We start from the raw sequence: 18,891 nt of genomic DNA, 5'->3' as shown, positions 1-18,891 counted from the left end.
TAAATATTTTTGCCAGCCGAGGGGGGGGGGGGTGCCCCCATGTCCCCCGTAGTCACTCCACTGATTGGTGAGATATGTCTACTCTTCATGACACGAGCGTAAATCCAGAGGGGGGTGGGGGTATGCATCCCCTCCCCCCACACTTTTCAACACAGAAAAAAAATATTCTTTAATTATCAAATGGTCAATAACTTTTAGTATGTGGATTTATCTTTAAATGCAGTCAAGGTGCTTAAATTGGCCAAGTTTTTCCATTTTAAAGATGAAAAATTTCTCACTCGGCCGCTCTGCCCCGCGCTTAATCTAATTTGGCCTTGACAATCACTACGTTTAGCTTATTGCAGAGGTTAATTTATATCCACTGCGTAATGGGAATATGTTTATAATAATTCAATTTTTTAATATAAGATTCCAATGACTTTTAAATATGATGATAACTATGGACCTTAAACGAATCAAACATCCTTTAAATATACACTTTCGTGAATATGGGGGAGGGGCTGTCATAACTTGGAATCTCTGTGGAAGCGCAGGAATTTTTCACCAAAATATAGGCTCAGTCTTCTTCGTTTCTTCCGAAGAAATGGCGAAGCATAGCTGGTCACTTTCACTTTCCTCCCCAGGTAAACATTGATTCTACTAATTTTCTTTAATTTGGATTTATTTTCAATTACATTTGAATTGCTTTCAGATAATTTTGAAATTATTCTGCAACATCTGTCGCAAATGAATTTTTTTGATTTTTGATCTGGTGTCACTTTAATTCCCAATGATTCGACAGCGTACGTCAGCAGTGGTGTAATCACGGTGATCCAATTTTGCATTCAAAGATCTTCTTTTATTAGGATGATTATTCAAATTACGGTCACAATTACAACACCAGTAGTCAGCCATAATTACTAAAATGAATTAATGAATCAAATAAAATTACCACCAGCAATCAGCACACCTAACGTTATACATGGCAATATACGAATAAAATAATACGATACGATACACTACACGAAGATAAACGATACTAGTTATAATCGCGATAAATCGAGACATGAAAAAGTTAATAACGATAATGACGTCATTCAAGATGGCAACTTGCAAGAAAAACCGTCAGGTCAGGTGAAAATGTCTTAGATGACAGATTTCTCAATCATCCAGAGGATTTTTTTCAATAACTCCGGCCCAAGGTATGCAATTAGCTTAAGTTATCTATATTACACTGATAATGGAAACCATGAAAATGTCAATTTTGCCTAAAAAAAGTTTTAAATCGCGATCTATAAAACGCTAGTTCACTATACGTTGGCTGTAGCCAGGGGCCCCCTCCGCTTCAGTCTATGTATGGTGAGTGAGCCAACGCAGTTCAGCGGAACAACCAAAATACAGAGACTGAAGCTTTTGGTCTACATTTTGGTAAGCTTCTTTTTATATTTAGTTCTATCATATAAACAAAAATCGATGAGCCCCGTCGGGGGGATTTTACGTTGTACCTCCCCTAATGGCGGCGGCACGCTAGCGAGCCGTCTGTGTATGAGGAGAAATTAAAAAAATCAAAAAATGTTGAAAAACTCCTCGAAACAGACGGCTGCCAGCTGTCTACAAAAGACCCAGCTCCGTTAATAACGGTGGTTGTTTTTACTTGCACGCTGTAAGCAATATTTTATCGAATAATGTACATACACTTGCACGCTGCACTTCACCAGTACGACAATACACCAGACGGTGGACTGTACTGTTTCCAGAAGAAGAAGAAGAAGAGTCTTTACGTTCCACGAACTTCACTTCAGCTCCGCCGCAATTAAAAACTCCGCGACCGGTGCCGCCGAGTTCCCACTCAGCATAACACATTTATCAACACATGGGACCGAGGTAAAGTCTATGCCCTTTTCTGCAACAAAATTACTTATATCATTCACATAAACAATTGGCAAAAAAAAGTTCAAACATTCCAAATAAATAACAATACTTAATAGCTTTGCAAAAACATCTATTCCCGACTGAAAATGGTAAAAAAACTGGTTTGCTTACCGAGCATGAACCGTGTTCACCTTTCTCCGCAAGAGCGTATCATAACTAACGTAGAGGGCGCGAAAGTTTTGACTTTGATAAAGTGCCCTTTTCTCAGAAACTTAAAAATGTTCTAGGGTTCAATATACCAACAGAACATAGGCGGCGGAGGCTGGGGGACGGGGGGACCTGTCCCCAAAAAAAATGAGGTGGGGGGCGACCCCCCCTAATGTTTTTGTTAACTTTTTTTTTTGGCTTGTCAATTTTGTTTCCTGCATCCCCCCCTAAATTCAGGTGGACCCCCCCCTAAAATTTTGATGTACCCCCCTAAAATTGAGGTTGATAACCTTTTTTTTGCTTGTCAAAATCTTTGTTGGTCCCCCCTAAAATTTTGGCTTCCGCCGCCAAGGAATACAGTAAAAGTTTTAAGAGTGGAAAACAATGGAATGAAAAAAGACATATCTCTTGTATATGACGCTACAAATGTATAAACACTTCACATTACTATATGTCTTTATAGGTTTTCCTCAAAACCTTTATCATGTTTTCTCATTTCTGCTTTTGCTGAAATTTAAAAAAATAAATAAAAACTATGCCAGGGTGAATCTCCCTTATACATCATTGGCAGATTGATCCACTGGTTTCTCTGTGTGTAGATCAACAATTCACAATGCAGGTAACATGAATATTATTCTGAGTACAGTACAATTTTTTAAGGATATTTTTTTATGTACTTACACAGTTTGTATCAATGTTCTGTTTAATTGAAGTGCAACGAATGTTTTGTATATTTAGATTGTTTTTTGTGACGAACAAAACTGCAAAAAAAAATCCCAAAACATGAATATTATATTACTATTATGGGCTATTTGGGGGTGAAATTTTACTCCAAGGTCTCCAATCTGACCAACTTTTTGTAAAGAACCTTTTCAGTGATCATACCAGGACATATATATACAGTACATACACTCGAGCAATTGCTTTTTTCTTATTCATTAATTTCAGTCTTAGCACTTTATATGATCATCAAGCTATCTCTTTAATTAGAATTAATTTGCAGAATCATTGATTTGAATGGTCTATATTCTACATATAAAATTTCAGCTAAGATTCATCCATTAAAGATCAGCATATTTACTATAAACTAATTTGCATATCAATCTCTTTACACATCTTATTTCATCTCCCCTCTCTCCCCCTTTTTATTAATCTCTCTCTCTTTCTCCTGATATTTATCACCAAGAATTCCGTTTGTTAAAACTAATCATCTACAACCACATTTTATAATGCATTACATGAGCCTCATATGCCTCCATATCTTTTTAATAATGCTTTCAATCTCCACATTATAATATCTCATACTCATACAGCCTACTTTTGAAGAGCTCACCGATCCTTTAAACTAGAACATACAATAATCATAAAAAATGAAAAGCGATGTCAGGCATGTTTTAGCACATGAAAAAACAAGGTTAAAGAATAAAAGATAATAGCATGAAGTCCTATTTGAAATTTTGGAGTTTTTGATGACTTTTCTTACTTGAACCTAAAATAAACATATGTTTTTAAAACTCATTTCTCCCTCCCCCCCAAAAATGCTATTAATGTATTATACTGCTTTAGTTATCTCATGTGTACCATTTGTAAAAATGAATAGATTAATTAAAGAAAAACAAAAAGAACAAACCAAACCAATAGACATCCAACACAATTGGGCAAAATGCGATCTTTAAAATTCACATGGTTTTATTTAATAATTTAATTGAATACACGATTATAGTTGAAATGACGCATGGCCAGTAACTAATTAATTCTGGTCAAAAAATAACTTTCGATATATCTAAACTATGATGAAAATAAATTGATGAACGAATTGTAAGGCACAGGAAACGTAATGTCTGACAGTGCGCTTTAAAGGGGAAGTTCACCCTGAAGAAAACTTTGTTGTAAAAATAGCAGAAAAAATAGTAAAAAATATTGGTGAAGATTTGAGGAAAATCCGTTAAAGAGTAAGAAAGTTATTAGAGTTCAAAGTTTTGGATTTGTGACGTCATAGACGAGCAGCTGCCCCATGTGTTATGTAATATAAAATGCATGAATTTAAAATTTTGCATGGTTCCTGATGACTTATTTTTGTTTTTTATTCAAGATCGGGTGTGAAATGATTTGTCTATTGATATACAAAAAGTAAAGTGAAAACCATTTTCAATTTTCTGAGAAAATGACATTTCATTGATTTTTTACCATTCGCTATGTAGGAATGCTGCTTGCATATGACGTCACAAATCAAATAATTGGAATTCTAATAACTTTTTAACTATTTGATGAATTTTTCTCAAACCTTCGGCAATATTTTTTATCATTTTTTCTGCTATTTTTACAATAAACTTTTTGTCAGGGTGGACTTCCCCTTTAAGTAAGAGACAGTATTTGGGAAATAAATAATTGACAGTAGCGGTGATGCATATATTGTACAAAAAAAAAGTAAAAACAAACACACACAGAAAAGTCAAATTTATGAGAAAATGCTAGCTAATAATTAAACTGAAAGAATTCAAATGTCAAGCACTTTGATCAAAGTTATTGCAAAACTGGAAACGACTAATCCAATTAACATCAAGGCAAGATAGGAATTAAAATACCTGCATAGTATGGATGTAATTTACTGAATAATGTAAAATGTTTCAACAGTAACATTTCATCTGTTAAAATTTAAATAGAATGGCAACTATGTTTAAGTAATTACCGACACATGGCCAGCAATTCATCCGGTAAATTTGCCATGCGTCATCTGTAATTACTTATGCATGGTTGTTAAAATTCCACCGTTCTATAAAACAAATGAAGCACAGGTTTGTTCATGCATCGGTAGGACTAGTGAAAATGCGGTAACTATGGAATCTAGTCTAAACCCGCCTCGTGGGTTTACCAGATCCATAGTTACCTTATGCTCACAAAACCTACTGATGCACTCACATCTGTGCGTCATTTTTATACCGATGAATATCTGAACACTGATTAATCTTAATTCTTATCCATCAATTCATTCATTTATTCATCTCCCACCATTAATGAAATAGCATATTCAGCAAACACTAATATTCATGAATACAGTAGTGATTTCCCTTCATACATATTTATTAAACAACTACTCCAGGCAATCTCAAGAATTGTCAATGTTGAGCAACCTAGTTATATCAAAATAAAATCATAAAATACCCTTAACTTCAATTCTCACAAATAATATTACATGCAGGTATGTAAATTAAACTGCAAAGCTAACATATGGTCGAGAGATGTTTTCGAACTGAAAAGTACTGCAATCATAGATTAAATGAACTTGCGACCACAAATATTACACTATCATATTAAATGGCCTTTACATCAAATTCCCATTACATACCCGTGGATGTGTTTTCAATAACAAATGGCCATGGTGTAAATTGTATAGGATTAAATAAACTTGCAATCAGGAATATTACACTTCCATAAAGGTATCTTTTCTATAATTTACATTAAATATACCATATATCCATTAAATCATTTTAATATTAAATGATAGAAATAAATAAGCATGGATATATTAATAAATACTTGGAAATATGAGATGTAAAATCTTTGCACGCAATAAACTATAGTACCCTGGTACTTTTTCATATCATTAAATATATTGCAATCTGGATACACCTGAAATTTGCAAACAAATTCCCTCTATGCATGAAAGTGTTGATTAAATGTGTTTACATTTGTCTCTTGGAAAAAAAAAGTACTAAAGATTGTCAGTTTTTAATAGGAATTTGAATTTTGTTAGGAATTTGACAAACGTTTATTTTATTTTTACTGCAACTGCCTCTGGGACATCTGTAATTCAATTTGATGGGACAGTTTAATTGGCTGCACCCAAAAGATGCAGCTATAGCAAGCCATTTCAATTGCTTTGCTCAGTGTCTGGTGTCAGCAAATTGTAATCCACACCCATGGAAGCTAAAATAAATAACTCAACTACTTTCTACTTATGCTAACTAATAATTATTACGTGAAGACACCCTCCTATAATGAAAACAGTAATGAAAACCATAAAATTACATTTACAATAAATAAAAAAAAGACACTCCAAATCAAAATAATTGATGGAAAATTGATAATCAAAGACTTCACTTTCTCTACTCAGCTACATTTATATTAAATTCCAGTGGGAAAATGAAACAGTAGTGTGCCTTTTGTAATTGATTTCATACATGACAATCCATGCAATCAATAAATAGACCAAATATGTTCATTGAATAAATATCAGTTGAGCACCATCATAAGCTTTGGGATGATTACTTACATTAAAACAAAAGAAATCATATATTAGTCTGCAGACAAAAAAAGAGGGGGGGGGGGTGGGAGGGCCCATCAATGAAATGAGGGCCACAGCAGGAAGACAAAGAAGATGGGGGGGGGGTAGATTGTGTTAGGAGCGTGCCAAATCGGAAAGGCACTTGCAAAATGGTTCGTTCTATTTCAGCTCTGCTTTTATCATTACATATTGTACATATTGCAGGTAGACTTATATGAACCTTGAAGGCAAGCAACATCAAAGCCACCCCTCAATTTCCTTGCATGGTCAAACGTCATAGATTAAGTGTGAAGTACCATATTTATTCCAGTCAGGACTGATTACTTATAAGGGTCCTTGTAAACTAACTCCATTGTGGAGTAATTTATTTCACTGCACCGGCCTGGACCAGGGAAAGCGGTACAAGAAACAGAGATGTTGACTGAAAGAGAAAGCTAGAAGAGCAAGGAAGGCGGAGGATGGGGGAGTATTGTAATACCTCAGTCACATTTGCTCTTCGGCGGCCGTACCGCGAGTCGAAAACAGCCGTTTTAACATTTTTGTAACATAACACATATAGGTGGTTTGTTTTCGACTCACCATACGGCCGCCATAGAGAAAATATGACTGAGGTATAACATACCAGACTGATTGATTGATTGTTCAGCTTGTTGATTGATCAAATTAAATTCAATGATCAAGTACGGGATCTTTAAAGTGTCACCACTTGATGAGATGGCAAAATATTCAATCTTGCAAAGCCGATTAACCCTTTCCATGCGTACTTTGCACGTATGCACACTTGGTGCCGTGCGAACTTCGCATTTCACGCTCAAGCAAACAATGCATTGTTTCCCTCCCTGAAAAGAATTCAGCACAGAGGGGTTCATGGCCCAGCGCACAAAGAGTTAAGCAGCTTAATAATATCTGCATGGTGAGATACGTTATCTTGCAAGGCAGTGAAAAGCAATCACGGCGCAATAAGTTGTAGATACAATAACATATTTTGCCTTATCAACATAAAAAAGCTATCAAGTCAACATGGTAAGATGAATCATCCGGCCATCTCATCAAGTAGAGTTGCATTTTAAAGCTTCTGTAAGCAAAGGCTGATCTACACATATTTTGTATAGAGTCTCACCACACATACACAGACTCATTATGCATCAAATCCTGATTATTTCTAGCTAGTACTGACTGCCCGCATAGACGGCTCGACCCATTTCAGTTACTATGAAAAATGATCCACTTTATAGATAAAGTAACATATCAGCCTTTCAAAATCAAACTTATCATCCTTGTCTGTCTCCACGACCAGCGTGCTGAGGGATGTATTCGGGCACCCGTCGTCGATCAGCCAATCGCCTTCCGGAATCTCGACGTTGACGGCGCAGTGGAGGTATTTGAGGAAGCCCCTGATCATGAAGCCGTGCGTCGAGACCAGCACGTGGGGGAGTATCCTCGCTGCCTTGTCCTCGCCTGTGAATTCAGATACAAATACCTTGGATGTAGCCCCACCTGCTGGGTTTGATGCGGTATTGGAAGCAACGGAAGCCTCCCCTTCAGAGCTCTTTGCACTGTTTACTTTGTTTGTTTCCTGTGTTTTGACACTCTTGCACATGTCGTTGAGGAAGTCGATAAATCTTTGTAATGCCTGTCACATAAAACAAAACAAATCAAAACATAACATTGCTACACGGTGACAGCCAAAAAAACAAACAAAAGTTTAGTGTCTTCTTTTGTCTTGGCATTTTATAATCATCTTTTTCACTCCGCAATCTACCAACAATTTACACATTATACATAAAAGAAAGAATATCAACAGTATCATCAGTATACCATATTATATACTAAAGAATAATGAAAAAGTCCTGAAACTTCAAAGTGTGAGCTTTTCATGTTAGGGAGTCATTAATTGAAAAATATGTGTGTGTGTGGGGGGGGGGGTGGGCTGAATTATAATTATAGTCCAGGCTGAAAATATTTATATCTAATTAAATAGAGTAAAATTCACAGAGAAAAATGCTGAAAATTTCATCAAAATCGGACAACAAATAACAAAGTTATTGAATTTCAAAGTTTATAAATATTTTGTGAAAACAGTTATATGCACATATGAATATTCATTATGTGGGCTGATGACATCACATCTCCTCTTTCTTTTTTCTTATGTTATTAGATGAAATAAAAAATGTTTCACTTTTTCATACATGTGTAAATGATGTGTCTCCGTTATGATGAAATAAGTTGCAGCAATAAATAACTAATGCACTTAATCAGTTGTCAATCCAATTGTTTTAGTTCTTGGTAGAAAATTTTTAAAGGGGAATCCAACCCAAATAAAAACTTGTTTTTAGATTAAAAAGACAAATCAGACAAATTGATAGGTGAAAGTTTGAACAATATCAGACAAACAAGAAAGTTATGAATTTTAAAAAGTTGTAAATATTGGTAATCACTTTACCCATGATGGAGACTTCAAATTGGCTGCATATATGATGTCATAGTGATGTAAGGCAAGGACTACTCTTCCATGTACTCCAATACATATTATGGCTAAAATGTCATTTTTCTCAAAAGTTTTATTTCAAATTATATTTTTCTTTCATGAGGACATAAAACAATATACTACATGGGTTATATTTGGATTGCTGCTCCAGGGGAATGGGTACTTAAGAGAAAACCAAAAATCCCTGATAATAAAGTACATGGCCTATGGGAAAGTTGTCCTTGCCCCTTGTCATAATTTACTTACCCAGTTGCCAATTTGAAATCTACATAGTATTAGTGATCTCAATTTTAAAGCAGCTATAACTTTCTTATTGCTTGTCCGATTTCTTCCAAACTTTCACCAATCTGTTTAATTTATTTTTCTCCTTCCCAACACAACATTTTATGGCCAAGGCTGGATTCCCCTTTAAATAAAACATAATTTCATATGATAAAATACAAAAGAACAAGTGGGGATATGACATCATCAGCCCACCTAATGAATATTCATGACGGCATGCCCAGAACTGTTTCACCGGAATAATGCAAATCTATAAAATTCAATAACTTTGTTATTTGTTATCTGATTTTGATCAAATTTTCAGCATTTTGTTCTGAATTTTACTCTATTTATTGAGATAAAAATATCTCCAGCCTGGACCATCCCTTTAGGGTTAAAGCTAAGAACGTGGAGTACCTGAGGGGCTGTTTCTCCTCCTTCTACTACAAAATCTCCGACACAGTTCTGAAGGGCATGTTGATAGACATCAAATGACATTCCTTCGTAAACACCAAAGCTCTGAGGGGGAAAACGAAAAGAGAAAAGTAAATTACTGGTTAGTAGTTATTTCACGGGCCACGCAACTGGTTTATTCTTGTAAATTTTTACAAAGACTGATTCATCTTTTTTTATATAACAGTAGTGAAGGAAACTGATACTCCTTTTCTGCCCAACATTCAATTCCTTACTCTGTCGGTCTTCTGGATGATTTTGCAATCAAAACGTTTTTAGACATATACCAGAGTTACCTAGCAAGTGTGAGTAATCATCATCATTATTATGACCATCATAATCATCACTATCTTTACTATAATCATCATCATCATAATAATCGTTAATTTAATTATCGTCGTCATCATCATCATCACCACCATCATCATCATCACCATCATCATCATCATCACCATCATCATCACCACCATCATCGTTATCATCATCATCCTCACCATCATCATCACCACCATCATCATTATCATCATCGTTATCATCATCATCCTCACCATCATCATCATCATAATCATCATCACCATCATCATCATAATCATCATCACCATCATCATCATCACCCTCACCATCATCATCACCACCATCATCATAATCATCATCATCATCATCACCATCACCATCATCATCATCATCATCATTACCGTCATCATCATCATCATCATCATTGTAATCATCATCAGTAGCAGCAGCACCACCACCACCACCATCACCATCATCAACATCCTTACAAATATCCTCCATAATCATCAAAGTCAGGTCAGAACTCTGCACAGCAAGCGCAACAAAAGTGTTTAGTTTTTCAATATTTATGAGGGTTTATGCAGGTGGCACTGTAGTCTGTAGTACAATAGTCTTTTAGTAAAGTAGATAAGTATAATTAACATTTTAACTTACTCGTTCTCTGAGCCTTTTGTCTTTTACAATCTCCAGCTTTGGGTTGGGTCCCAGCTCTACCACTTTCTGGACAGTCTGCAGAATACATATGAAGTTTGAAAATAATTAATTCAAAAGAACAGATAACAAAAACCAAGAGCAATCTTAGAATCAAAAGCAAATTTGAATTTGAATTCCATTAAAATGAGAGACACAGAGCGAGAAAGACGAGAGGGAAATAGTACGAAATGGGGGGGGGGGGGGAATTGGGCAGGTTTGGGCATGAAATAATAGGGGCCCTAGTTGAACACAGGCAGTGCTAAGCCTAACATCACCCATTCTGGGATTTGGGAGTACCACCCATGTTTGCAGTCCATGAAAAATGCACCAGTAAAAAATTATCTGGAACAGGGAATAATTTTCCTGGTATCCATCGCAATTTGCTCAACATTTTGCACAGACTGCTATGCATATTAAAAGTCTTTTGTATAGCATATTTTTACATAGGAGTAGGACTGTACATTACTTAGTTGAGAGCTTTTCTCTTTTGACCAAAAATGCTATTCAAATTTGTAAAGCAAAATTATTCCCTTTGGAATCAGAATTAACAAGAATATAGAGGTTTTTCTTGAGAATTAGGTAAGAAATAGGCAAAATACAGGGTTGGCATATTTCCCGCTTCAAAGGCTTATTTCACAGACGCCGGGAAATAAGCGGTATTTACCGCTTTTTTCCGGTATTTACCACTTTTCACCGGGAAATACCGGGAAATATAATTTTCCACTCACTTTTCTATAGGGATTGTCAAATTTTGAACATAAAAACAAAGGTGGTGAGTATGGTTGCTCTGGTGTGTACCATTTGTGTGAGTGTGTTTGTTTGTTTGTGTGTTTATGTTTGTGTTTGGGTGTTATCTATGTCTGTTATCATGAAATGCTGGAAAAAATACAATAAATTACTAAAAAGTTCCCAAATATACATCTAATTTAGATATGATGTTCTTCAGTAAGTCAGTCAATAATTACCATATTCATGAATACCTACATGTACATGTATTAATGAGCATAAACCTGTATTAGCATATCAACAAAATGCTATGTGCTTCAAAATACATAAATATTATCATAAACATTTGGGACCCCATTTTCATTGTCAAATTCTTCAATTTCTCTGTCATCCTCATTGATGTCACTATCTCTGCTATATCCTTCTTTGTCATACATGTATATCGAGGATATCCTTGTCTCAATGTGCACCAGACGTTCTTTTGAAATTTTGTTGATCTCACTATGACTGATTAAAAAGAGAAGCTATTGTAAAGGGAAACAATGGAGCGTGCTCAAAGATTGATTTGTTTACAATAGCTTTCAATCAATGTGAATATGACAAACTGTACAAGTTATTTATTTTACATTTCCCATGAAACATTCAGTAGCTAAAGTATGCCAATTATGTTGTTATTGTATTCATTTCATATTTTTTAAAGGAAACAACTTTTGACACCTCTTTCCACTTTTGTGTACATTTGTATAAGTTATGCTTTTTGATTTTTGTGTTTGCTTTGTCTGTTAAACTTCTTTTAAAAGTTATATTAAAAGAAGTGCAACATTAAAAAATGGCATAAACCGAGTTGTGTAATTTTTTAGGCTACAAAAAGATCTTTTTCTGTAAGCAATATCAACATTCAAAACCAGCAACCCCTAGTACACACTGATACATGTACACACTTAAACTCCTAACATACAGTAGAAAATACTGAGCTTTATTCACACTTAAAAACAACAAGTGGAACGCCTCTGGCAGTCTCGCCTGCATTACGCAATTTAATATAGCAGCAGTGCTAACTTTGAAAACTACTATAAAATAATCATTCATATAATGACATAATACCACGTTCATTGACCATAAATGACATTTGAACTGAGACTTAAGACTGTCAAATACACCCATGTCCACATTTCATTCACTCTATCCATAAACTTTCAAAGTTATGATGGCACTTCAACAATTACCCCAACATGGCCTAAGTTTATTGACCTTAACTGACCTTTGACTTGGTTTTGTGACCTGAAACTCACAGGGGATGTTCAGTGATGCTTGATTACTCTTATATCCCAAGTTTTATGAACTAGATCCATAAACTTTCACAGTTAGGATGGTAATTCAACAAATACCCCCAACACGGCCAAAGTTCATTGACCTTTGACCATGGTCATGTGACCTGAAACTCGTACAGGATGTTCAGTGATACTTAATTACTCTTATGTCCAAGTTTTATGAACTAGATCCATAAACTTTCAGAGCTAGGATGGTAATTTAACATATACCCCCAACACGGCCAAAGTTTATTGACCTTAAATGACCATTGACCATGGTCATGTGACCTGAAACTCGCACAGGATATTCAGTGGTACTTGATTAACCTAATGTCCAAGTTTCATGAACTAAATCCATACATTTTCAAAGTTATGATGGTAATTCAACAAATACCCCCAACTTGGCCAAAGTTCATTGACCCTAAATGACCTTTGACCTTGGTCATGTGACCTGAAACTCAGGCAGGATGTTCACTAATACTTGATTAACCTTATGTCCAAGTTTCATGGACTAGATCCATAAATTTTCAAAGTTATGATAGTAATTCAACAAATACCCCCAACTTGACCAAAGTTCATTGACCCTAAATGACCTTTGACCTTGGTCACGTGACCTGAAACTCGACCAGGATGTTCACTAATACTTGATTAACCTTATGCCGAAGTTTCATGAACTAGGTCCATATACTTTCTAAGTTATGATGTCATTTCAAAAACTTAACCTTCGGTTAAGATTTTGAAAATAATTTTCCCAACATGGTCTAAGTTCATTGACCCTAAATGACCTTTGACCTTGGTCATGTGACCTGAAACTCAGGCAGGATGTTCAGTAATACTCGATCAACCTTATGTCCAAGTTTCATGAACTAGGTCCATATACTTTCTAAGTTATGATGTCATTTAAAAAACTTAACCTTAGGTTAAGATTTGATGTTGACGCCGCCGCCGCCGCCGTCGGAAAAGTGGCGCCTATAGTCTCGCTCTGCTATGCAGGCGAGACAAAAATCATATTGTAATGAGATACAATGGCATGTAAAAAGTTAAACCCCGGGAGAAATATTTGTTTATGTTTTAATATGATTATTCAATTTCCAGGAACATAATTTGAGTTTGTGTACGTATGTGTGGACTTAGATCCTATGTGTGTTTGGGTATGTACATGTATGCAGTATGGATTTAATCTGTTTGTGTGTTTCTACTATGAGTTTTGTGATTCTAATTATTTCAGAACACTATTTTCATTTGTTGAGGTTAAAAACAACTAAAAAAAAAGGATTATAAATCATATTTCCCGTTTCTTACATATTTACCGGACGCCCATCTTATTTACCGGACGGTATTTACCGGTAATTACCGCTACCGGTATTTACCACCCAACCCTGGCAAAATATAGTGAGATTTGAGTCATTTGACCATATTTCAGCTTATCTTGTAGTACAATAATCCTAGTTTAATTAATAAAATGAGAAATTATCAAAAAAATTTGATGCACCATTCGTTACCCTTGTTTCTTTTGAATTAGATAAAAATATGGTCAATTGTCAAATATTGTAATTTCAAATTTCTGAGAGCCCTGATAAGAACTACTCGTCCATTTGTTGTGGACTTCATTTTCAGGTTTCCTATGTAATTACCTCCGAGGCTCCTTTCCTTTCGGCAGATTATATATAGCACATTGTTAGTTAAGCAGCTTGTCCTTAAATAAAATTGAGATGTAAGTTTTTGAAAAAATTATTCAAGTTATTATTTTCTGGGTGTGTTTGAGCTAATGTAAGCATTGTTCCTACCCTACATCATAATGACAAATTGTTACCAATGAGGTCAAGTTTAAATCCACATCAAGGTACAGCAATCACAACTTCAAAATGATAATTAATATACAAATTCATAACCTTATTTTAAATATATATTTCTACGCAATCTTTTCAAATTTTGCTCATTGGCTGAACTATATTTTTTTCTCTTTAAAAAATAACCTTGTTTGTGGGCGGGATTTCCTGTTAATAAGATGAGAATTACAAACCTGGAAACTCCTGCTCAAGTCACTTGAAAATACATAATCAAACTTCTCATTGGCAAGGTAGGTTGCAACGGCCTTGGCTTGATCAAGCCCTTCTTTATTGAGAGGAATATCGGCCTGTCCTTGACATTTCAGCTGAGCATTCCAGTCAGTTTCACCGCTATGAATAATTAAAAAAAAAAATCAATCAATCAAAGATTTATAACACAAGGGTTGTATCAAGAGGCACTGGTCAGTAATTTGTATTATCACCCGTATCAGACATCTGAGCTGGTCATTTACAAAACCGTATTTCCCTGTATTTTATTATTATCAGGAAGGGATAGGTATATTGTTTGTATTTTCCTCGGTCTCAATGCGCGTATTGACTTTGCATGCAGAGACGACGCAAAATATACCTTTGTATTTTCCCTGGTCTCACATCCGGGCCTTTGAGGATGCGAATGAAGTGATACGCTTCATAATGTTCCGCGCACCAACGATCTACGTCATAATAAAGACAACGCTTGATCTGGGCGCTTGCAAGTACGTCATAATGGTAAAGTGCAGAGCCTAGACACTGATATTATCATGACACAACATAACTCTATTCTTAAAAGATATTACTGTTATCATGATTTTTGCTCTAGATATCTGATTTGGATGATAATAAAAATATTGACTGCCCTTCTTTCGGGGAACATCAAATATATTGCCCTTAAACCTTAAAAGACCCATATTGCCCTCGTCTAAAGACTCGGGCCAATATGATTCTTTTGCTGGCAATATATTTGATGTTCCCCTCAAGACCATTCAATATTATATAAATATACCTTGACAAACTAACAACATCATGCCGCCCTCTATATACGAACAAAGAGGACAAGATTGTAAGTTGCATCCCATCTTCTCATAAAAAATTTCTGATTTTTAAAAAATGTAGACCTGTAGTGTAGGTGTTAAAAAATGAAATCTAACTATAAATGTCGGAAATGGAGTCTTAGCCCATTTACATGACTTGGAGCTAGAACTTTTATTGGGAACATAGAAATCTCAGGGGCGAAAGTTTCAAGTTTGCCCGTCCTCTGCGCACATGATTATAAGGCACAATCCCTGCCTCAACTCCATGGAGAGTAAGCTACCCTAATGTTAGTGAACGAATTTTATTCTCTACGGCTATGCCCTGGCCTAAGGCTATAGTACTTAGGAGCCTTTTGGCGCTGGCCTGGCAACATATGACTTCACAAATCAAAATTTATAATAAAAATTCTAATAAGTTTTTTGATCTTTGATCAGGGTGCTACATAACCTTTTAGAAGCACTTGCCCAGTCAGGCAAGTAAATTTTTGAATAGTTGGAATATACTTGCCCAAAAATCTATTTCACTTGCCCCAAAAAAATCATTGAAAAAAAAGTTTTACCTCTCCAAAAGGTTTTATAAACCATTGATCCTTTTCTCTCTTTTGACATGAACTGATCTACTTTGTTATTGCATTTTTTTTACCAAAGTGATTTTATCTTGCCTGACATGACCAAAATTAGGGTCAATATATCATATCGACCCTGATTTTGGTCATTCTGTGAGAATTTTGCTTGCCCAATTCGGGCAAGTAGTATTGGTCTTTACTTCAAAATACTTGCCCGACTCTAACTTTTACTTGCCCTGGGCAAGTGCTTATGTAGCACCCTGCTTTGATGGATTTTTCTCAAACCTTCAGCATTTCTTTTTATTTTTTCTGCTATTTTGACAATAAACTTTGTCATGGTGAACTTCTCCCATTTGATTAATTTTCCCCCCTGCCGCGCCGCCTTGCCCCCCGGGGGGGGGGGGGGGGGACTCAACCAAAAAAAGTAGTACATGTAGGTATGTGCAGCGGGCGAGACAAAAAACGGGGGCCTTGGAGCAGGCTAATTGTAACAAGGAGGGTCCTTGGAACAGGCTTCAGAACTACAAATGTTTGTGAAAACGGGGGGCCTTGTAACGGGTCTCCTGCGCGTGAGTGCATATGCATCCGCATCCCTATGGAACGTGCATGCAGCCAGCCCGGCGGCACAGGCGCCGGGTGCGCTAGCGCAGAGGCGATGGTCAGACAGCTCTCTGCGGCCGCTTTTCACCAAAAATTGCGGCTCATTTTAGCAGATCAATGCGGCTGGAACGGTGTAACAAAAAATATGCAAAGCTTTGGAGCGGATTTCTTTCTTCTTTTTTCTCGATAAGAAGAAAATGCTATGCTTTGGAGCGACTTTCTGTTCTTTTTCTCAATGAGACAAAAATGCTATGCCTTGGAACGGAAATTCGAGTGTAAAAATGGGGGTCCCCTCCGCGGCACATACCCACTATGCATTATGAGTGCCCCCCCCGGGGCCTTGCCCTTGGCAAAGTTTTTAATAATATAGGCCCTAATTAAAAAAAAAACATTGCCTGGCGCTGGCTTGGATTGGTGACTGAATTGAACTGGCCCAAGCCAAGCCCTAGGCCTATATTAGTATATACTCTCCAATTTTTAGTGGAGGTAGGATGTAACTTATAAACTTTGAGGAGAAAATCAATTCTAATACCCTGAATCACAGAAACGTGAAAACACGTGTTCACTTGAGTGCATAATGAAATCGCACGCATCGGTATAGGTCTATAGGAATGGAAATCCTCCAAATAATTCAACAAACATAATTTTCAGTTCCTGGGACTGGGTTCGATTTTCGAGAGCGCTCTTCCTGCCTTGGTTCAATTCATCAATTTCAGGGGCCCGTTTCTCAACACCGTCATAAGTCTAACTTCTTGACTAACTCGGAGATAGTGAGCTACTTGTCCGCTAACCGTTTCACGAAGCCCTCTTTACCAAGATCGGGTACAACAACCTCACTAAATATTTATGACACCTCCGAACCTGTCATAACTTCTTTCTTAATGACGTAGTGGCATCACATGGGTAGACTATGACAAGCAAAAGTGCCTAGATATTTGAAAATAACAATCTTACGTAATCAATCATATAGGTTGAAATTACACCACAAAACAAGTGGGATAATGCATTCAATGATAATTCTAATAAAAAGAAACTATAAAAACTGTTGGTAAAACGCCACAAAACCATTCAGTTTGAAATAGTAAAATGACTTAATCGATAAAGATTCTACCACGTCAGGCCATCCATAACTGGACTCGTATTTGTTGTTTTCAGACTCCTATTAACATTTGGATAAATTCTATCTCTAACTTATGCATATAATTTGTAAAATATCGTATGTTTCGGTATAAATGATTGAAAATGTTTCGTTAAACTATATTTTGATGACGTTTGGAATCGTAAAAGACCGTATAATTATCATAATTTTACAAAGAAAACCGTTATGGTTTACTTTCGTAAACTATCAAAATTGGATATCCCGGGGGTACCCATCTCAACGTCCACAAGTGATTTTTTAGTCATGAAATGAATTATTCATAATTTAATTTTCTGTGCAATTGAATGCTCCAGTCTTCATGGTCTAAGTATGTATGATGCATAATTCACCTGTGCTATTATTTTAACAAGATTTATTTCCCAATTCATCACAATATTTGCAATTTTGTCATAATTTTTCTTTTTGAAAATTATGCTATATTGTGACTAAGGCTACGTCTCGTCTGCTCTTTTTACCGATAGTATCGATATCAATGTATTCTAGTTAGGAAGCCTTTCGAGAAACAGGTTTAGTAAGATTGGAACTAACTCCGTGGTTGGTGGATAAAGATATGACTAACTTGTCCATGTGTTGAGAAACGGGCCCCAGGTTACTAGTATTTAACTCCAAAATAAGGGAAAATTTTGAAAGATAAATGTATTTCGCACTTACTGCCTTAGAAACGTCAGCATAAACCTCATCTTGAAGGGAATTTGTAGAGCTAGCGACGCAAAATAAATTTAACGTTTATTCTCAGAGTGAATTAATTGCGCTGAAAAGGACGACTAATATTTAGGCCGCGCGCCCAAATATGGTAAGCTAATGTACAAAAGAAATTCATTAAGGTGTCTCGGAACATTCGCAAGACAATTTCAACGAGGAAGGGTTTTTTTTATGGGGGGGGGGGGGGGGGTAGACGCCCTCGTAAGACGCCCTCGTTTTAAAATAACTTTAAATAATACTTGGACCAGATTATCATCCCGTAAAAAGTTACAGAATAAAAGAAGGAATTCATTTAGATATATTTAGAACCAGCGAAAAATGGTTTCAGCCTTTTTGAAATGACTCGGATTGATGATCAAGACGGGTGCTGGTTTTAGACTGATTAAAAAAAAATAAATTATATATTAATATTTCCTATATTATGCATCAGGGCCTG

The 18,891-nt window shown here is 36.0% G+C and overlaps 1 protein-coding gene across 3 annotated transcripts; it reads right to left on the bottom strand.

The window, feature by feature from the left end:
- Positions 1 to 3,729: 3,729 nt before the first annotated feature.
- Positions 3,730 to 18,579, bottom strand: LOC129282536 (fructose-2,6-bisphosphatase TIGAR-like). 3 transcript variants are annotated; one of them, XR_010296769.1, is made up of 6 exons: positions 18,405 to 18,560; positions 14,592 to 14,748; positions 10,494 to 10,568; positions 9,510 to 9,611; positions 4,427 to 7,976; positions 3,730 to 3,930 (listed from the first exon to the last, which is right to left on the bottom strand). XR_010296769.1 is itself a non-coding variant. In XM_064114775.1 (5 exons), exons 1-5 carry the CDS (start codon positions 18,431 to 18,433, stop codon positions 7,554 to 7,556), a joined length of 786 nt encoding a protein of 261 aa, XP_063970845.1. In that variant the 5' UTR covers positions 18,434 to 18,579; the 3' UTR covers positions 3,730 to 7,553. The 3 variants fall into 3 exon arrangements, 1 of the variants encoding a protein (XP_063970845.1); XR_010296770.1 differs by lacking the exon at positions 3,730 to 3,930 and having other exon boundaries at positions 4,760 to 7,093; positions 7,237 to 7,976; positions 18,405 to 18,558; XM_064114775.1 differs by having other exon boundaries at positions 3,730 to 7,976; positions 18,405 to 18,579.
- Positions 18,580 to 18,891: the final 312 nt, after the last annotated feature.

Source organism: Lytechinus pictus, unplaced genomic scaffold, assembly GCF_037042905.1.
Source record: "Lytechinus pictus isolate F3 Inbred unplaced genomic scaffold, Lp3.0 scaffold_20, whole genome shotgun sequence".
NCBI lineage: Eukaryota > Metazoa > Echinodermata > Echinoidea > Temnopleuroida > Toxopneustidae > Lytechinus > Lytechinus pictus.
Note: the sequence above shows the minus strand (reverse complement) of the source record. Positions and strands in the feature narration are given on the sequence as shown.

Bases quoted from the DNA above. Each gene is read 5' to 3' on its own strand.
- LOC129282536 (XM_064114775.1), bottom strand. From the start codon at position 18,433: ATGAGGTTTATGCTGACGTTTCTAAGGCA. The intron at 10,569-14,591 runs GTTTGTAATTCT...TGTATTCTGCAG, and splicing joins ACTTGAGCAGGAGTTTCCAG to ACTGTCCAGAAAGTGGTAGA. The intron at 7,977-9,509 runs GTACTCCACGTT...TTTATGTGACAG, and splicing joins GAGGAGAAACAGCCCCTCAG to GCATTACAAAGATTTATCGA.